At 37.1% G+C, this 19,397-nt stretch overlaps 1 protein-coding gene across 1 annotated transcript; it reads right to left on the reverse strand.

Moving 5' to 3' along the window:
* Positions 1–211: 211 nt before the first annotated feature.
* On the reverse strand, positions 212–19,139 carry agtrap (angiotensin II receptor-associated protein). The gene is made up of 5 exons (XM_059329441.1): positions 18,996–19,139; positions 17,300–17,334; positions 17,022–17,130; positions 12,675–12,885; positions 212–1,334 (listed from the first exon to the last, which is right to left on the reverse strand). Exons 1-5 carry the CDS (start codon positions 19,020–19,022, stop codon positions 1,210–1,212), a joined length of 507 nt encoding a protein of 168 aa, XP_059185424.1. The 5' UTR covers positions 19,023–19,139; the 3' UTR covers positions 212–1,209.
* Between the last annotated feature and the right edge of the window lie 258 nt (positions 19,140–19,397).

Here is a 19,397-nt window from a genome sequence, read left to right on the forward strand (position 1 = left end):
ATGTAAGTGACAGTGTTGTAGTACTCAAGATCGGTCTTGAGACCACTTTTTGAAGGTCTTGGTCTCGTCTTGGAATCGACCTTTTTTGTCCCCATTATTCATTTAGACACAAAATTGTGGAAAAATAGGGTCCAGGTTGAAAAACAAAGAAGTTCCCCTTTCACATTCGTGACAAACTGTACAGTAGGAACATGTAACAGATCAACAGATATCAGAAGCTGCACAGGATGTAATTTATTGACGTTTTACATTACAAAAGAGTGTTTATGGCAGTCTAGAATGATAATTTTAAAATATTTTGAAATAGGAAATCATAAACTTAAATCCTTACAAAAAAATCTTCATATTTCTCTCTTTTTCTCTTCAAAAAGTCCATATTTTTTAATGTATTTATCAGAGCTACACACATGAGAGTAGTCTTAATACTGTCTTTGCTTAAGTTCACATCAATATAAAGTAAACAGTGTACAGCTCTGCACCTTGAAGGTCTTGCTCATTTCTTGCTCAGTTACGAGAAGAAAGACCGGCATTTCAATTTGGCCACCAACTCAGTTGAAGGATTTCACAGCTCTTATAAGTTGGAAAAAGTACAAAAGGCACAAGGCAGCTTCTAAAGCGTGACACTGAACATTAATTTCAGTTCTCATGTTTAAAAAAAAAAATCAAAAAACCTCTCCTGTTCTTCAAGCATTGCTGTACCGTACAGTGGAAGACTAGTTGGAAAATAATAATAATAATAATCACATACTGCAAACAAGGGAGATGTAATAATTTACAGATCACAAAGGGAAACAGTTTAATGTCTGTAAGTGCCATATTTGTAAAAATGACTCACCAGGGAAAAAGTAAACTGCCACAACTGCTGCACACACAACAGTTCCATTCAACACCTCTCCACTAAAAATAGCAGGTGGTAACGACTTAAACACAACACGCTGAGCAGTGTTTCCTCTGGATTTATTCACGAGCGATGTGTCACTTCAGCAAAAAAATAATATTACAACCTTTGAAGAAAAATAAATGGGTTTAAACGCAACCAGAGCTAATGATTTAACATAATAAAAGTATTAATTTTGCTGTCAAACTTGTGCAAAAACAGAGCGACCAAGGTGAAATCAATTGCAAAAAATTGCCCCCGAGCACTGTGCTGCTGCTGCTGCTGCATGAAAATCCAGAGGAAACCACAGCTCTGCTCCCCGTCTGGCTCTCTCAATAAGTGCGGGGAGGCGGTTTGCTATCCTGGGCCTGGTTGAAGGGGTTCGCCGTGCTGGAGGACTCGTCCTGTTGGTCAATGGACTGGTAGGCGTCTCTGTTTCGTGATACAGAGGGGAAACCTGCAGAGACAAGCCAAAGAAGTCTTCAACCCCTGCTGTGCAGATGTATTATTCATGCTCATATCTGCTGAGAAACAACTAATCAAGGGTGTTGCAATATACATATTAAAACTGTTTGCAAAAGAAAGAGATCCTTAGAAAGCTGAACGTCACTTTTTCTTGATTATCACTCTCACTTTACACACAGTTGGACAGATTTGTTATCTTGGCTTATACTGTATGTTGTTAACATAGAAAAGCATACACTCCCTCTTATACAGTCATGGAAAAATATTAGACCACCCTTATTTTCTTCAGTTTATTGTTTATTTTAATGCTTGGTACAACCAAAAGGTATAAAAATAGATAAGAGTTTAATTTAAGAGCGGATATCTTGACATTTTCCATGGTTTTCGCAACCCGTTCTCATTCCCGAAGCGTAAAATACCGACTATTTGTCACGCCCCTGAACGTATCATACTGACGAAAAGGGTACCCTTCCACGTGTGTGGGGAACGCTCTGGGTTCTCCATTGACTCCAATATAAACCCGCTCGCGCTGCTGAGAAACGCTTAGAGCAGAGGCTTACAGCCGTCTATTCACTCCAATAATATCCCGACCACGGCCCTCCATTACGATGCCAGCGACAATCTGAATGGAGAACCGAGGACCCTGTGCACGGAAGTATTTTTCTCCCTATTTTAAGGATTTCTTTTAATGACATCGTCAACATTTCTCAACACAAACACATCAAAGTCTCACTGATAATTCAACAATAAAATAGCTTCATGTTGTGGCTCTCAGTATCATTTTTTTCTCCTTTGATTCTGAGAAATAAACTTTTATTCGTTTGTTTTACGGCATTCCACTGGCGGACATTTCTCTCATTTTTAGTGAAAAAAAAATAAATATTTTGACTTTGTTTCTGCATAAAAATGGATTTTGATTACATTTCTAGCGAGAAATATATGTTTTATGTTCTTAATATTCACTCAGTGAATGTACATAATCACTTTGTGGCGAAGATCTCGCCAGAAAAAGACGATCCGCTGTGTTTTATTTTGAAATCTGTTTTATTTTGTAATCTACCGCGATCATAGTGGATGTGCTCCTATCCTCGCGGATGTGCTGTGCGATCTCATTGAATCGCGCTTCACTGTAAATGGCCCCGACTCTGCTCTCCTGTTTTAGTTAAAATATCTTCATTAAACAAACATTGTTGTCTTTTTTTTTAGCATAGATAATATACATACAGTGTAATTATTTATTAGACAGTGTGTGATATTCGATATATTGGGTAGAAATAGGTTTTCACTAGCCTGGGTATACCCAGACTGCCTTGCGCGCTCGAATTTGATTTCGAACCTCCAGACGGTCTGGAAACGAGGCGATTATCTTAGCCCTGTTTTAGGGATCCAATCACAGAGCGGGGAGGGACGGTGAGACGATGACGCGTACTACTCGGCACTTGGAAGCTTTCCGGATCCAACATGGCTGCTGCGGACGCGAAACTCTCTTTAGCTGTAGATGGTGTTTTAAATAGTTTAGAGCGAAAGTTGAAAGGCGAAAGGTCTCTCGGCAGCTCCGCTGTCCCCCGGCTCGTAGCGAGATCACCGGTAGCGGGGCTATTAGCGCCGCACGGGCGGTTTCTGCGGCTCGTTGCGCCGAGCCGGTGAGACCGCCGGTCACCGCCGGTGATCTCGCTCCGAATCGGGGGACAGCGGAGCCCCCAGAGACCCGCAGCAGCTTGTTTATTGCCCATAAAATCAGTGGATGTGTGTGGCTGAATGACATGAGGGGGAATAAAGCGTGAAAATAAATAATCTTGCAGAAAGCGAGAACTGGAGAAGCAAAGCAGCAGCAACACTCTCTCACAGACACACACACAACAAACATCCATCTCTGTTGCTCTACTACGTCATCTGGTATAACTGATCTGATTGGCTAAGAGCTACCTACAGACGCTTTGATAGACATTCTAAGCGTCCAATAAACGGCTCCGGAGGATCGTAAACCACACCTCCTCTACGGAGAAATACATTGTAGGTGTCCAGACCTAATCTCCAGTGAGATTTGGTCTGGTGTTAGCCAGGCTAGGTTTTCACAGCCCTAATAGGGAAGAACTACAAAACGAGAGGTCTAGGGAGTTGTAGTTTTTTTAATAAAACAGGTTTTTCCCTCAAATTGGAAGTTGGAAATACTTAATTAGTGGCTTTCCAGGGGTTTGAGGGGATGTCAATCACATTTTTGGCATCAGAATTTAAATATTGTCTTGTTCAATGGGGGATTTGTTGTTTTTTCAGCATATCCTAAAGCCCCCCCACTCCCACCCCTTAGTGACTATGCTCACATTATAGTCCATGTCAACACCTTTCTATAACAGTAGGTCTCATGTCTGTAACCCTTTTTGTCTCTTAGTTATAATCATTTAAATATGCCCCAGGGTTAAGGTTCAAAGGTCAATATCTCAAAGCAAGAATATTATAGAACCTTGAAATTGATATATGTTACTCTTCAGGCCAAGACCTTTCCGGTGATGTTTTATTATTTATTTTATTTATTTTATAGTTTTATTTTTTTCAAACCTTGGAAATCTGCCCTAACAGACTTAGATCCCCACAGCCCTTTGAGTGCTCTGAGTGCGAGATGTGAAAAAAGGGTTAGGGTTGTCATAGAGCTAAACCAAATACATCACTGGAAAGGTCTTGGCCTGGAGAGTAACATATATCAATTTCAAGGTTCTATAATATTCTTGCTTTGAGATATTGACCTCTGAACCTTAACCCTGGGGCATATTTAAATGATTATAACTAAGAGACAAAAAGGGTTACAGACATGAGACCTACTGTTATAGAAAGGTGTTGACATGGACTATAATGTGAGCATAGTCACTAAGGGGTGGGAGTGGGGGGACTTTAGGATATGCTGAAAAAACAACAAATCCCCCATTGAACAAGACAATATTTAAATTCTGATGCCAAAAATGTGATTGACATCCCCTCAAACCCCTGGAAAGGCACTAATTAAGTATTTCCAACTTCCAATTTGAGGGAAAAACCTGTTTTATTAAAAAAACTACAACTCCCTAGACCTCTCGTTTTGTAGTTCTTCCCTATTAGGGCTGTGAAAACCTATTTCTACCCAACATATCGAATATCACACACTGTCTAATAAATAATTACACTGTATGTATATTATCTATGCTAAAAAAAGACAACAATGTTTGTTTAATGAAGATATTTTAACTAAAATAGGAGAGCAGAGTCGGGGCCATTTACAGTGAAGCGCGATTCAATGAGATCGCACAGCACATCCGCGAGGATAGGACCACATCCGCTATGATCGCGGTAGATTACAAAATAAAACAGATTTCAAAATAAAACACAGCGAATCGTCTTTTTCTGGCGAGATCTTCGCCACAAAGTGATTATGTACATTCACTGAGTGAATATTAAGAACATAAAACATATATTTCTCGCTAGAAATGTAATCAAAATCCATTTTTATGCAGAAACAAAGTCAAAATATTTATTTTTTTTCACTAAAAATGAGAGAAATGTCCGCCAGTGGAATGCCGTAAAACAAACGAATAAAAGTTTATTTCTCAGAATCGAAGGAGAAAAAACTGATACTGAGAGCCACAACATGAAGCTATTTTATTGTTGAATTATCAGTGAGACTTTGATGTGTTTGTGTTGAGAAATGTTGACGATGTCATTAAAAGAAATCCTTAAAATAGGGAGAAAAATACTTCCGTGCACAGGGTCCTCGGTTCTCCATTCAGATTGTCGCTGGCAGCGTAATGGAGGGCCGTGGTCAGGATATTATTGGAGTGAATAGACGGCTGTAAGCCTCTGCTCTAAGCGTTTCTCAGCAGCGCGAGCGGGTTTATATTGGAGTCAATGGAGAACCCAGAGCGTTCCCCACACACGTGGAAGGGTACCCTTTTCGTCAGTATGATACGTTCAGGGGCGTGACAAATAGTCGGTATTTTACGCTTCGGGAATGAGAACGGGTTGGGTTTTCTTGATAATGTTGATAGTTTTCCATGGAAAATGTCAAAATATCAGCTCTTAAATTAAACTCTTATCAGCTATTTTTGTTATCATTATATTTGTCCAAAGAAATGGACCTTCAGTTGTACCAGGCATTAAAATGAACAAGAAGTGGAAGAAAAAGGGTGGTATAATAATTTTTTCCATGACTGTAGATGCTAAGCTGAGAAATCAGCAAATGACATTAAAATTATTAAGTATTTTAAGTGGTCCCCCCCCCCCCCCCCCTTTTACATCCACTTGTATCTGATGAGTGAAGAGAATTTGACAACAATTTGAGGAAAAGACCGAAATCGATAATCTGACAGCCTGAAAAACCTAATGCATGCAAACCTGTCCATGCATGATCCTCTGGGCTTTTTATTTCTTGTAAACATGACTTCTATGGAGGCAGTAATGCATCTGAAAAGTCTTAAAACAAACAGTCTTGACTCAGAATACCAATGCTGTGTTTTTTGGGAAGTTCAAAGGCCCGTTCACTTTTACGTCTACATGGCCCAGAGTCCTGTGACTGTGACAAACATGCACAAATTAAAGGGTTTGAAAAAGTATATATTACATATATACAACTATACAACTGATTTTTATTATTGAATTTAATTTAAAGGCATAAAAATACATTAAAGGTCGTGCATCGTGCTGCTTTGATCATTTTCGTCTCAGTGTGCATTTCAAACAGGTCACACTCATTGTGTATTATAAGTCAACATTACTTTAATTAGGCTGATTTGAGAATGTGCACCATCATGCAGCTCTGCTTTAAATATATGCAAACAGAATGCACAAACACAAATGAGGTGTCTGGAGAGTAAAACATATGAATAATACATGAATGCAAACTTTCAGAGACACATAAATGCATATGATACAATAGACATGGATAGAAACATACTCTACTGACAAACACAGGCAGGTACAGGATGGTGAGGGGGGGACTGACAGATGAAATCATTTAAATAACAAAGAGAATGATAGACAACAGAATATTCAAAGAGAAGTAGCAAGAAAAAATGTAAATGTAAATGTAAAAAAATATATATTTTTTTGTCATGCAGCCTGATTTGTGATCTTACTTCCTGTGTGGGAGAGGGTGGAAGAGGATGATTGGAGAAGAGAAAATGGTGAAAATAAAGCCGGGAATCAATAGCGTCGGGCAATAAAGGCACTGTCAGCACTGTCCGTAGTGCATCGACTGTCCACAGAGGTCTCTAAGTCTGAGAGGTCAAGGGTCAGCAGAGAAGAGAAGAGAAGAGAAGAGAAGAGAAGAGAAGCAATACAAATAGAAAAAAAGAATCAAAAACAGGAAAAACATGACACAACACATGTTCACATGACATAAAACATGACAGTTTGACGGACAGACTCGAGGTTGGAAATGACGACATGCAAGAAAAACAAAGGAAGTTTTGTTTTGCGAAAGGATCAAAAATTTGAAATGAATCGATCTGGTGCCTATTATCAGTGTGTTGACTTTTTCTTATCTCTTACAGTTTTTTTTTTTAAATTACGGCCTCGGGGCAATCGCACCGAGCACTGGTCCCATACAGCAATAGCTGTTATACTGTGGATTTCTTCTTCTTCGTCTTCCGGACGCAATTTCGTCCCGCTACTAGTCCTACAACTTGCAGGACAAATTATATATCAAAACGTGCGGTTTGATCGGGATCGGTGTGCTATTACTTTTCTCTACAGAATACGAATTTTTCGCGACTTATGTCTTTCAAAATTTTGCATTGAAATGAATGGGACGGCCGAAAAAAAATGAGCGAAAAAGAACAATAATTGGAGTTTTTTAAACGTCTCCTTCTCCGGCATAATTTCACCTAGAGACTCCATTTAAACTTTAAACAGTAGACACAAGTCTTGTGTATCGGTGTGTTAATCCACGTTTCGATAGGTCATATAGTTTTTTATCAATCCCTGTTCAATGACCATGATCATTTCTGGAGAAATTCTGAGATTATAATGGGTGTGTATTGCACGGAATGTTCGTGTCACAGTGTGTGACATCATCGCCAGTGTAGAGGGAGAGAAGAAATTGTCAAAAAATAAATTTGATTAGACCGCCCTTGTTTCCTTGAGTTTATTGTTCATTTTAATGCCTGGTGCAACATTTGGACAAATATAATGATAACAACAAAAATAGCTGATAAGAGTTTAATTTAAGAGCTGATATCTCTATGTCTAGACATTTAATATGGTTTTCTTGATAATGATTTTGGCTATTTTGAAGAAAACTACGGAAAATGTCTAGATATCAGCTCTTAAATTAAACTCTTATCAGCTATTTTTGTTGTTATCATTAATCAAACGTACCTTTAGTTGTCCCAGGCATTAAAATGAACAAGAAATTAGAGAAAACAAGGGTGGTCTAATAATTTTTTCCATGACTGTACTTCAGTTATAGAAACAAAATGTTTTCTGGTCTACCTACTGGTGGGCAGGTGGGTTTTAAGAGGTTAAATGTATTGTCTCTGTACAGTTTTAAAGAGAATATATGTCACTTTGTCAGATTTATTTAATTATCCCAAACTGACCACCTGTAACCCCACAAATAATATAGTTGACTAATTAAAAGCTAATTTAGCATCAGAAGGGGTTAATGTTACTACAGTAGGTGGTAAGCTTTGTATTTACAGACAAACACATTTTAAACCACTCATTACTGGGACTCTCTCCCAAACAACATAAGAGACTGCTCATATACTGTCATTTTTTGTAATTTTCTGTAATTTTCACTAACTAATTTTCACTGTGTTTAAACTGTAAAGCGTCTTTGAGTGACATGTAAAGCGCTCTATAAATAAAATGTATTTGTTATCATTATTACAATTTTGCTCTTATGTTTTCTGTTTCTGGAAAAGCAAAAAATCTCATAAACTGCCTTTGCAACATGAAAAATAAAATCCAGAGATCCCTGTCAGAACCAACCCCTGATCTCACATCCAGCTGATTGTCTGATCCCCAGAGCGCCTGGTGCAGCGGGGGGCCATGTTAATGCCGGCTCCGCAATCAGACAGCAATTAAAAACACACAATGTCTGAGACTAACATTAGCTCCACTCATCAGTCACCACGCAGCCAATCACAGTCTAATGGATGTACCTGCTGCGTGTCTGTGGCGTTAAAGTAAAACCACAGAGAGAGCACATTCATCAATATTCAATTATCCTCTAAACAGTCAAATCAAGTGACTGGGACGCAATGCAGGAGAAATTTTATTAATTTTCCAAGAGTGGAGCAATAAATTACTATTTTAGCTGGTGGTATGACAGATAATAATAAATTAAACACCCAAGCTCCTGGTTTATTTTTCTTTTCTCTCTATCTCAAAGCTCCCCCTATGGAACTGTTCTCCACACTAGCATCAGATCATAAACCTGTTTGATTAATGCAAATAGATGAAGTCATGAGTCACATCTTAAGAGTCCTGCAGACGTCACAGCTCAGTGGGATCTCTGATGGGAAAGCTCTCAGCAGAGTGACTCAAAGTCCAAGAAATCAATAACCACATAGAGTTAATCAAAGAATACATCTTGAGTGTCTCCTGACCATCAGTGGGAGAAGTATACTCATCATTTGTTAAACACAAACAGATGAATAGGGATGATAATAATTAATCGATGATCGATTAATGGACGTTCAGAATTTGGTCGATCACGTGGAGCTCACAGCTGCAACTAAAGAAAACACAAGCAAATACACAAAACACAGGCAAATTGAGAAAACATCTTCATCAATTTGACAACAAAAGTGCAGCATTTAGAAAATGCTGCAAAGACCACAACACAACAGAAGTGTTTCCAGAGGACACTTAAAAGTGATGCTCACGTCTGGACACGCTTGTGATATTATCACGTTATTTCAAGATAATGATAATTTCATGTTATAACGTGATACATATCGTCAGCCTGCTAGCGTTAGCCTGCTAGCCCGTATCAATCACATTGCAGTTAAACAAATCAAAAAAATGAATGATACATGTTTTAGTTGGTCTCTCTCAACGGAGAGTTGGGCTTGGTTTTGCTTCCCGCTAACGTTAGCATGCTATCGATAGCCGGGTAAGGTTAGCACACTATGATCGTTATAACAATGAAATTATCATCATCTTGAAATAACTTGATATTATCACAGAGGTGTCCAGACGTGTGCATCACTTAAGTGTCCTCTGGAAACACTTCTGTTGTGTTGTGGTCTTTGCAGCATGTTTTTTAAATGCTGGACTTGTGTTGTCAAAATGATGAAGATGGTTTCTCAAGTTGCTTGTGTTTTGTGTATTTGCATGTGTTCACCATATGACTGTCTCCTGACCAGTCAGTGGAAGAAGTGGACTTATTTGTTCTACACAAACAGACGAATAGGGATGGGAATAATTAGTTGTTGATGGATTAATGGTCGTTAAGAATTTGGTCGATCATGTGGAATCTTTTATCGATCTGTGTATTTTTCAATATTAATTTTACCTCTGACTGCGTATCAGTATCACTGAACTGAAACACGCCGAGTGTTCAGTTCTGTGGTCGTACGTCAATAAGCCAATGAGCTGAGAATTAAGTTGGATAAAGAAAGCCGATAGTTTGCAACCTGAGAGTTGCAATAACAATTATAATAATAATAATAATACAAGAGAATTAATTGGAGCAAAACTTGCTTACTGTATCAAACAACATGATCTCACAGAAATCCGTGAAATAGCCACGGATTTCCCTTAACTCAAAATCCGTGGAATAGCCACGGATTCGCTCAAATTTCCGAGAAACTGACACGGATTTCGCTACAATGCAAGTTAATGACATAGTCATATCCCGTGGCTATTCCAACATACAAAGTGATTATGTACATTCACTGAGTGAATATTTAGAAAATAAATCATATATTTCTCGCTACAAATGTGATCAAAATCCATTTTTATGCAGAAACTAAGTCAAAATATTGATTTTTCACAAAAAATGAGAGAACTGTCCGCCATGTTTTTTGTTCTGACCGCTGGGACCTTGAAAGTCACGTGACTTGGAACAAACCAATAGCCACGGGATATGACTGTCAACTTATTTAAACACAAAACAAATTCAAACATGAAGATTACTGTGAAAACTAACTTCATGCCTCTTTGGGGGCTAAAACATAAAACATTGAACTCCTTGACGTTATCTTTACGGTTTAATCTCACTGAGTTAACCGCTTTACGATTTACAGGAAGTCTCTTCTCGTCCTTTCAAAATAAAATCGTCCCTTATCAAAACAGGCTTTTGCATAGCACTGTATAGACAGGTGCATCTCAATATATTAGAATATCATAGAAAAGTTTATTTATGTCAGTAATTAAATTCAAAAAGGTGAAATAACACATTATATAGATCCATTACACGCAAAATTAAACATTGTGTGTCTTAATTTATTTAATTTCTTCTAATTATAGTGATTAAGGCTTACATTAAATGAAGACCTAAAGTTCAGTGCCTCAATAAAATGTAATTTTACAAAAGACCAATTTTAAAAAGTAAGTTTAATATGTAAATGTTGTCCTCTGAAAAGTCTGTCCATCTATATGACTCAATACTTGGTTGGGGCTATTTGACTTGAACTACTGGAAATTGACTTTTACATTATATTCTAATGTATTGAGATGCACCTGTATGTTTATATATATAATTATTAAAAAAAAAAAAAAAAAGTACATGTAAAGTATGTATAAAACATAGTGATTGATTGTTAACATTATAGATGCTGGAGTTGGCAGGTTTCTTCCAAATGCCCATCCCTACAGACAAATACTCTATCTATGGTCAAGAATGTCACAAAATTTCTGTGCACGAAGATGCAGCTCTGGACTTCATTTCACATCAATCATGTGCTTGTTTCTCCATCACATTTTTCAGCCTGCATGGCTTTAATATGTTCCTGCATGTTGTATAAACTTGTGGCCAGCAAAGGATGACACACAAATGTCACAAACAACTCGTGGAGAAACGATTTTTCTTGCCCGGGCTCAGATATTTTTTTTCCTGCACTTAAAAGTCTTGTGACTGTAACTAATGAGTTTGACTGTGGAATCATCCGCCCGTGGTCGAGCACAGAGTCCACCCAGTGTGTGTGTGTGTGTGTGTGTGTGTGTGTGTGTGTGTGTAGCAATTGGCTTGGCAGGCCTTTTCATGACAAACTGCAAAAAACAACATAGGCAGAGATCTCAAAGAGCCTCTGGACACACACATCAGTCTGCACCGCCAGCTTTGGACACACTCAGGGATCGGGATCTTTTTGTATTTTTTGTGTGGCGGGGGAAAGAAAACCTCAGATATTTCTCAATTATGTGCTCAATTTAACCTTATTTTGTTATTAAATTAGGTGTTTTCTGTGTCATATGCTGCTCAAAAGTGAATTAGATCAGGCTCAAGTGATTAAATAAATAATGAATGCCCATATGTTGGAATATACCATCAATTTCCTGTGTAAGAATCTTATTTTTGGATACATTTGGGACTGATTTGACACCACTCCTCCCCTTTCTGCAGGGAGGAAAGCTAACATATCCGACTGACCAATATTAACATTATGTGCATCACAATTTTCAACATCCATTGGCTTTATTATGTTCATTGTCATGTGCCATATATCTGTATATTACATCCTGCCATGTCATCTGCACTTTTCTCACCTTACTCCTTAGACACTTTATTTTCTTTTATTATTGTTATATTTATATTTATATTATATATTGTTTTTGTTTCCTAATTTTTTTCATTGTTTTTTCTTATGTTATCCTACAAGCATGGAAAAAAATATTAGACCACCCTTGTTTTCTTCAGTTTCTTGTTAATTTTTAAAGCCTGGTACAACTAAAGGGAGATTTGTTTGGACAAATATAATGATAACAAAAAAAGCTCATAAGAGTTTAATTTAAGAGCTGATATCTAGACATTTAACATGGTTTTCTTGATCATAACCAAAATCATTATTGGGAAAACCATGGAAAATGTCTACATATCGGCTCTTAAATTAAACGATGGGCTATTTTTGTTGTTATCATTATATTTATAACAAATGTACCTTTAGTTGGTTTAGTTTAGTTAGTTACCAGGCTTTAAAATGAACAAGATATTAGGGAAAACAAGGGTGGTCTAATAATTTTTTCCATGACTGTATGTCGTGATTGTTTTTTGTCATTGTTTTGGAGCAATGTGGAATTCCTTTTCATGTCTATGAGTGATAAAAAACAGTGCATTATCCACAAAAAAAACCCCAGCCGAATAGTGGCTTAAATTCTCTCTGCTAACTTCTCATGTTACTGTTCTTCTTGCAGCACTTACCAAAGTTGACGTTGTAATCTCCTCCACGTTCGCGGTACATCTGGTAGACGAAGAAGCAGGATGCAGGTTTGAGCAGCAGGCTGAGGATGGCCATGCCTGCACTGAAGCGAAACACGTTCCTTCCACTTTCTGCTGCAAAGTCATTTATCGGGTAAAAGATCCCAAAGTGGACGATGTCGGTCAATATTGTCACAACCATCCCGATCAGAAACTACAGGGGAAAGAGACAGAAAGAAAACTTTTCTTAATGGACACAGATGGTGTTACAGGCTTTTGGACTGAGGGCTGCTGCGAATGTCAGGATGAAAACTTTCCTGCTCTGTGCCAACACATTTCTGTAATTATGCAGGAAAGATTCTTTGCAACATATTGTTAGTGAAAATTAAAGTCATTTCAATTCTGCAAAAAGAAAACTATTTTTTTTTGTGGGGAAATAAGATAAAAACCTAAGTGGTGCCAGGAAGTCTGAAACAAAAAATGCAAGACAGAAAAAAACAAAAATTAGAGATTTCTCTGTTGTCCTTGCATCTGGGACATTAAATCCATATTATGGAAAGAGAAATAATCGTCCAAAATACAGATATTTAAGTTAAATATGTGATTAGCTGATAAAATGATATAGTGTCACTTACTGGGATACTTTAGATTTTTTTAAGTGCAGTTGTTTGTGATTCTTACCCATAGTTAGTGTATTACCTGCAGTAAAAGTTAGAGTGTACGCTATATTTTTAATATTTTTGACGCTTTACTTTGTCGTAAAACTGCCCTTTTAGACAGGAAACTGAAGCAGTTAACATCCATCTTTGCTCTCTTAAAAACCCACCAGGCTCCATTGACAAGACTAGTAATTTTACCTCACATGACATAGAAGCAACTAGTCTACTGGTGTAGTAAATCTAAACTAAAGCAATTTAAAACCCTAAATTCTCACTGTAACACAAAGTAAGTAAATAATCAATGCAGCGATAGACCAGCAACTCCTGTGTTCTTTGAGGTAAAAATACTATGTTTTCGTCAATGGAGTTTGGTAGGTTTGAAGAAGATTCAGATTAAGATTCAGATTTCCTTCATTAGACCCACAATGGGGAAATTTCAGTATCAAGGTGGATAGCAAAATAACAATATATATATATTAAAAAGTATTAAACATTAACAATTTAAACAAGTAGAAATGTAAAAAATATAAACAATTTAAACAAAAAATAAAATAAAAATGTAGGAACATTATACAGTCATGGAAAAAATTATTAGACAATGGTTTTCTTCAATTTCTTGTTCATTTGAATGCTTGGTACAACTATTTAAGAGCTAATATCTAGCCAATTTCCATGGTTTTCTTGATATTAACCAAAAATCAAGAAAACCATGGAAAATGTCTAGATATCAGCTCTTAAATTAAACTCTTATGAGCTATTTTTGTTGTTATCTGTTATTTGTCTAAACAAATGTACCTTTAGTTGTACCAGGCGTTTAAATGAACAAGAAATTGAAGAAAAAGGGTGTTCTAATAATTTTTTCCATAACTGTTTATAATGTAGACAGAGTCAGCAGTTGGATATGGATCATTGTACAGAGAATATTGCACATTAAATTAAATTTTAAGTCAGAAATCTTACATAACAGCTCCAGTTTCCCCCACATAAACTTAAAATATATTTATTTTATTTTTATTTTTTAATAAAATGTGTTTTACGACAGCCCCTATCCACAGCAGTGCATTACTCAGCTTGTGTGCCTGAACTGTCCCATCCATTGTAGGTTCAGTATTATGCTGACTATGGATAAGCTCACTTCAAAAACCCAAAGACAGAAAGTGGAGCCTTGAGTTAATAGAAAAAGCACGACCATCTCCCTTCTCTATCTCTGCCTTTGAAGCTTCACCCTGAACTGCAAAGAAGAATCCAGTGAATTCATTTTTTTTGTTGCCAATTTTCTTTCTCCACCTTGGCCAGCTCAGCCCACAAGGCTCTTTTCTGAAGGACCTCTGGACAATAAAGTACACACGCTAGAAGGATGGCAGTGACAGTCAGAATCCATTACTGTCAAAAGGTGTCACTGGACAAGACACTGGACAGATACGTCTCTTCTCCACCCTCCAGCTGTGGTGTGTTTGTTTGGTCCTTTACACACCTACACCGTGGCAGTCTGGGGACCGGTTTCACAAAAACAGACTTCGACTATCGTTGACTATCGTTAGTCAGGCTTCAAATAGACGTTGTATGTATGTATGTATGTATGTATGTATGTATAAAAATAAAAATATATATATATTTTTTTTCTTCTGATTTTAGCCTTTTAAAATCCTTTCTATAATTAGAATTTTATGATTTTAAACTGTAGCACCTTGAGATTTCCTTTAATGTAAAGTGCATTATAAATGAAATGTATTATTATTATTATTATTATTATTATAATTTGTTGCACAAATATGTCTTGATTATCTGAAGAAACACTTATTATTATTATGAGTTTTGGGTAATTTGAGACTTTTTTTAAAGCAAAAGAATGACCAAAGATTTCACACATTTTCCTGGGAAAAGAGTGTAACAATACAAAAATCTTCTAGTAACATGGAGTGCAGATGATAGCAGAGCTGACAAGCAGTGACTTCTTAATGTAGCAGTGCTTGTGATAACTCATCAGTCAGGCTCAGAATCGTTTCTTTAAATCAACAGAAATTACTGACAGTGTCCTCATCGCTGCTGCAGGTTAGTGCACTCTCCCCTTTAATTACATTTCAAACCACAAATTAAGAGCCATATTTTCCTCTTTTTTTGTCATTTGGTGCCACTTGTCAGCAGGTGTCAACAGCCTCTTTCACATCATGTTCAAGGCGGATATGTTGTGCACTTATTCTGCATCACCGTTCTCTATAAAAAGCCCAAAGACAGAATGAGAAGAAAGAATTGTTCTAATCTTAAACCAGCAGTGGAGGCATGCATGCTATCTAGAATCACACACAATAGCAACATTTTTCGGCATTATTTGGTTCAGTATTAAAAAAAGAAGAAAATTGATCCTGGATTCTTGCAGAATCACTACATTACTTGCAAATCCACCTTGTCAGGTTTTGAGTTATGCATTTGTGTGCACACCACAAGTGTTTTGCACCAATGAACGTCTCTTGAGGTAGTAATGGCAGCTATGTGTGTGTGTGTGTGTGTGTTGACAAGAGAAGGTGACTGTGCAAAAGAACAATGGCGGCAGCTCCTGAAAAGGTGAGCATAGATGAGATCAGTTATATCAGAACTGGAGAGTTTTTGGTCAATGAAAGAAGAGGGAAGAATGACAGTGAAGGCTTTCGACACATGATTTATGCAGGTATTCTTTGAAGGTGTTCCTTTGAAGGCCCCTTTTCCAAGCAGTTTCTAATGAAGGCTTCTCACATAGTTTAGTGTAAGAAACCATCTAGTTCATCAGATCAGTATCCAGAAATCTCACATTTCTGGTCAAAAATACATCTTTATTTTTGCATTAAACTTACTGAAAAGCAGAATAAAAGCTGGTCTATAACACTACAGACCTGTGTGATGCATCTGTGCTGATCCTGTATTCTAACAATATCACTAGATCACTTGCAAATCCATCTTGTCAGAGTTATGCATTTGTGTGCACACCACAAGCATTTTGCACCAATCAGCGTCCCTTGAGGTTGTAATGGCAGCTACGTGTAAGTGTGTGTGTGTGTGTGTGTGTGTGTGTGTGTATGTGACAACACAAAGAGGTGATTGTTTGTGCAAAAGAACAATGGTGGCGACTCCTAAAAAGGTGAGTGTAGATGAGATCAGAACTGGAGAGTTTTTCATTAGAGAAAGAAGAGAAAAGAATGGCATTGAAGGCTTCTGACATACGTTTTATGCAGGTATTCTTTAAAAGTGTTTGCCCTTATTTCCAAGCAGTTTCTAATGATGGTAGTGTAACAAACAACCTGGTTCATCAGGTTAGTATCTAGACACATTTGTGCAAAAATGCTTGTCATTGTATTAGAAACATTAGTGGTAGTGAAAAGTATTGTAGGGTGGTACATTCACATTTCTGGCTTTATTCTTGCATTAAACTTACTGAAAAGCAGAATAAAAGCTGGTCTATAACACTACAGACCTGTGTGAGGCATCTATGTGAAACTCTTCAGTGAACTGATGCACCATGAAAGCCATGGTTACTTTGCTCTGTGCTGAATGAGGGAAAGGCTATCTTTCTCAAAGGGATGCTCACAGATTGTCCTAGATTCCACAGACAAATAGGTTAGCACGGATACGCATTGCTGTGCCTATAGTTAGACCACCGTACGTGTCACATGATGTTCAGTTTGCAGCCTGCGTGAAGGAATCAAGGCCAGACACTCACCATGAGAACGGCATCGATCGAGTCCCTCTGTGCAATGGCCCAGACCCCCACAGCTAAAACACCAAAGTTCCCCCAAGCGAAGGAGGTGGGCAGCCACGCCATGCATCCCCTGCAGCACACACACATAGACACACATCAATAATACAACAAGCATACTGGACGTGGAGGTGAAACAGCCGGCCAGAATCAAGATGTGACACGGACTCTGTGAGTGTGTGAGTCAGAAGAGGAGAGAAATTCCTCAGGTTTGTGGAAAAAAAACTTGTGCTCACACTCACCATACTGTAAGCAGCCAGTGCACCAGTACTATGGCCTGCAACAGAGGACAAGTGTTAAAAAGGAATACAGGAGTAGGAGCACATTTTAAATACTTTACCAGTGGGCTGAGACGCTTTATTTCAACCGTTTTTATCTGATTTTGCATATAAACTGAGCAGATAGACCAAAGATCTAAGACACTTTCATTTACAATTAATCCTCCAAAATATTACAATTTTGGCAATTTATTTATCATTTATCAGCTATTACACGCAAACTTTTAGTTACTCCAGCTTCTCCTCACTGAGAAATCTTGTTTTGCTCTGTTTTATATCTCAGACAGGAAAACTCAGTATCTTTCTTTAAATTTCTTCTTTTAAACAGACTTTTATTATATCACTTTTTTAAACTGATGGTATTTATTGTAACTACTTAAATATTTTACATTATTGTTATGATTATTTTACATTTAAAAAAATATTTATATTTTTTCTTTATTGTAAACCACTCTTTAACTGCGTCTTTTTGGGTTTGTAATTTGGTTGGATAAATAATAATAATAATAATAATAATAATAATAATAATAATAACAAAAAAAATAAAATAATAATAATATTAATAATACATTCCATTTATAAAGCACTTTCTTAGACAATCAAAGATGCTTAACAGAGAATAAATAAATAAAATAAAAAGAATAATGGCACTTAAAGATGTCTTCTTGGAACATATTTCTCCATTTTCTTACATTTCTTAGACCAAACAATCAAATTAATTAAAAACTTAATGGATAGTGAAGGATAGATGCAGTTCAATGTATGTGAGCCCACCAAGATAGAACCAAGAAAACTTGATGTGAAACATGTGATCAATTTGCATCTGGCATAAAACATGAAGCTCCATCAGATGGTTGGTTTCATGGCTCGACAGATCGCTGGTTTAAATTCTTCTGTACCCAAATTATTCATCAGAAAATTTCCCTTTTTCCTGAGAAAAATCACAGTAAGTTCTCCTAGAGCTTCATTTACACACCTTCTTTTCTGACTTTTCACATCACCTGTTTGAGTCCAAGTTTCTGAACTTTAATTCAGAGCTTCTAAAATAAAATATGCACAAAAGCACATTTATACTTTATTTAATGGTTTTACCCTTTTAAAAGGTACATGTTATCACTTACAGAAAATTTGCTGCCTCAAATATATTACTTTAAACTTTTAAACTCAACAAGTGGACAGATTGGAAATGGATGACAAGATATTATTAGATTCATGTGATAAATCATTTTAACATCTGTATTGCCCTATCCGGTGGCAAATTCACTGTGTATTAGTTTTTCTTTGAACTGTACATAAAAACATCTTACTTAATGAGCAGATTTAACACTACTTTTGTGTTTATTAGACTCAGTATAGTATTATTTACTCTGTCCACAGGCCTGCTGCCCACCACTGACAACATAACCGTGAAGTCCAGTATGATCTTAAATATATTTTAACATATTTTTAGAGGCTCTAACTTCAAAATAACTTCACAGTTCTTCTGCAATTCAACAAAAAAACACCAACAAAGACACATTTCACCAATTCTCTGTGATGTGTCTCAGGTAGTTTCTACACAGAGGATTTACCAATGAAAGTTGTGCAACAAAGTTGACATCATCACATCATTTAACACCAAATACACACAGAGCAAACAAAGTAAAAACCACAAGCTCACCTTTAGATTTATGGCAGGGATTTCCATAACAGGCTGTTTGGTGAAAGCAGCTCTTCTTTAATCCGCTTCACTGCTTCAACTTGTTGAGGGGGGCAACATGAAAAGCTGCTCAGATTGTTTCCTCCACAAACTTCTCTCTAAAACTCCTCCTCCCTTCAGATCAACCCGCAAACACAAACCATGTGACAGCAGCCTGACTGGCTCCCATGTGACTCCCTCCGCCTCCTCCCCTCCCATGTGTGTCCCTCCTGTGGTTCACTATGAATGATCAGGAATGTAGCATGTCTGTTTTAACATGAAGAAAAAAAGATTATATAAATAAAACAGCCGGCTCAGTTTTTCAGATAAGACATAAAACATTTTATGTCAGTTTTGAATTAAATACATTTGTTTTAAAGCATG

Source organism: Centropristis striata, chromosome 3 (assembly GCF_030273125.1).
Source record: "Centropristis striata isolate RG_2023a ecotype Rhode Island chromosome 3, C.striata_1.0, whole genome shotgun sequence".
Lineage (NCBI taxonomy): Eukaryota > Metazoa > Chordata > Actinopteri > Perciformes > Serranidae > Centropristis > Centropristis striata.

Coding starts and splice junctions, on each gene's coding strand:
- agtrap (XM_059329441.1), bottom strand. CDS start 19,022: ATGGAAATCCCTGCCATAAATCTAAAG. Junction 17,131..17,299: donor CACTGGCTGCTTACAGTATG/GTGAGTGTGAGC, acceptor TGTGTGCTGCAG/GGGATGCATGGCGTGGCTGC. Junction 12,886..17,021: donor CGATCGATGCCGTTCTCATG/GTGAGTGTCTGG, acceptor TTTCCCCTGTAG/TTTCTGATCGGGATGGTTGT.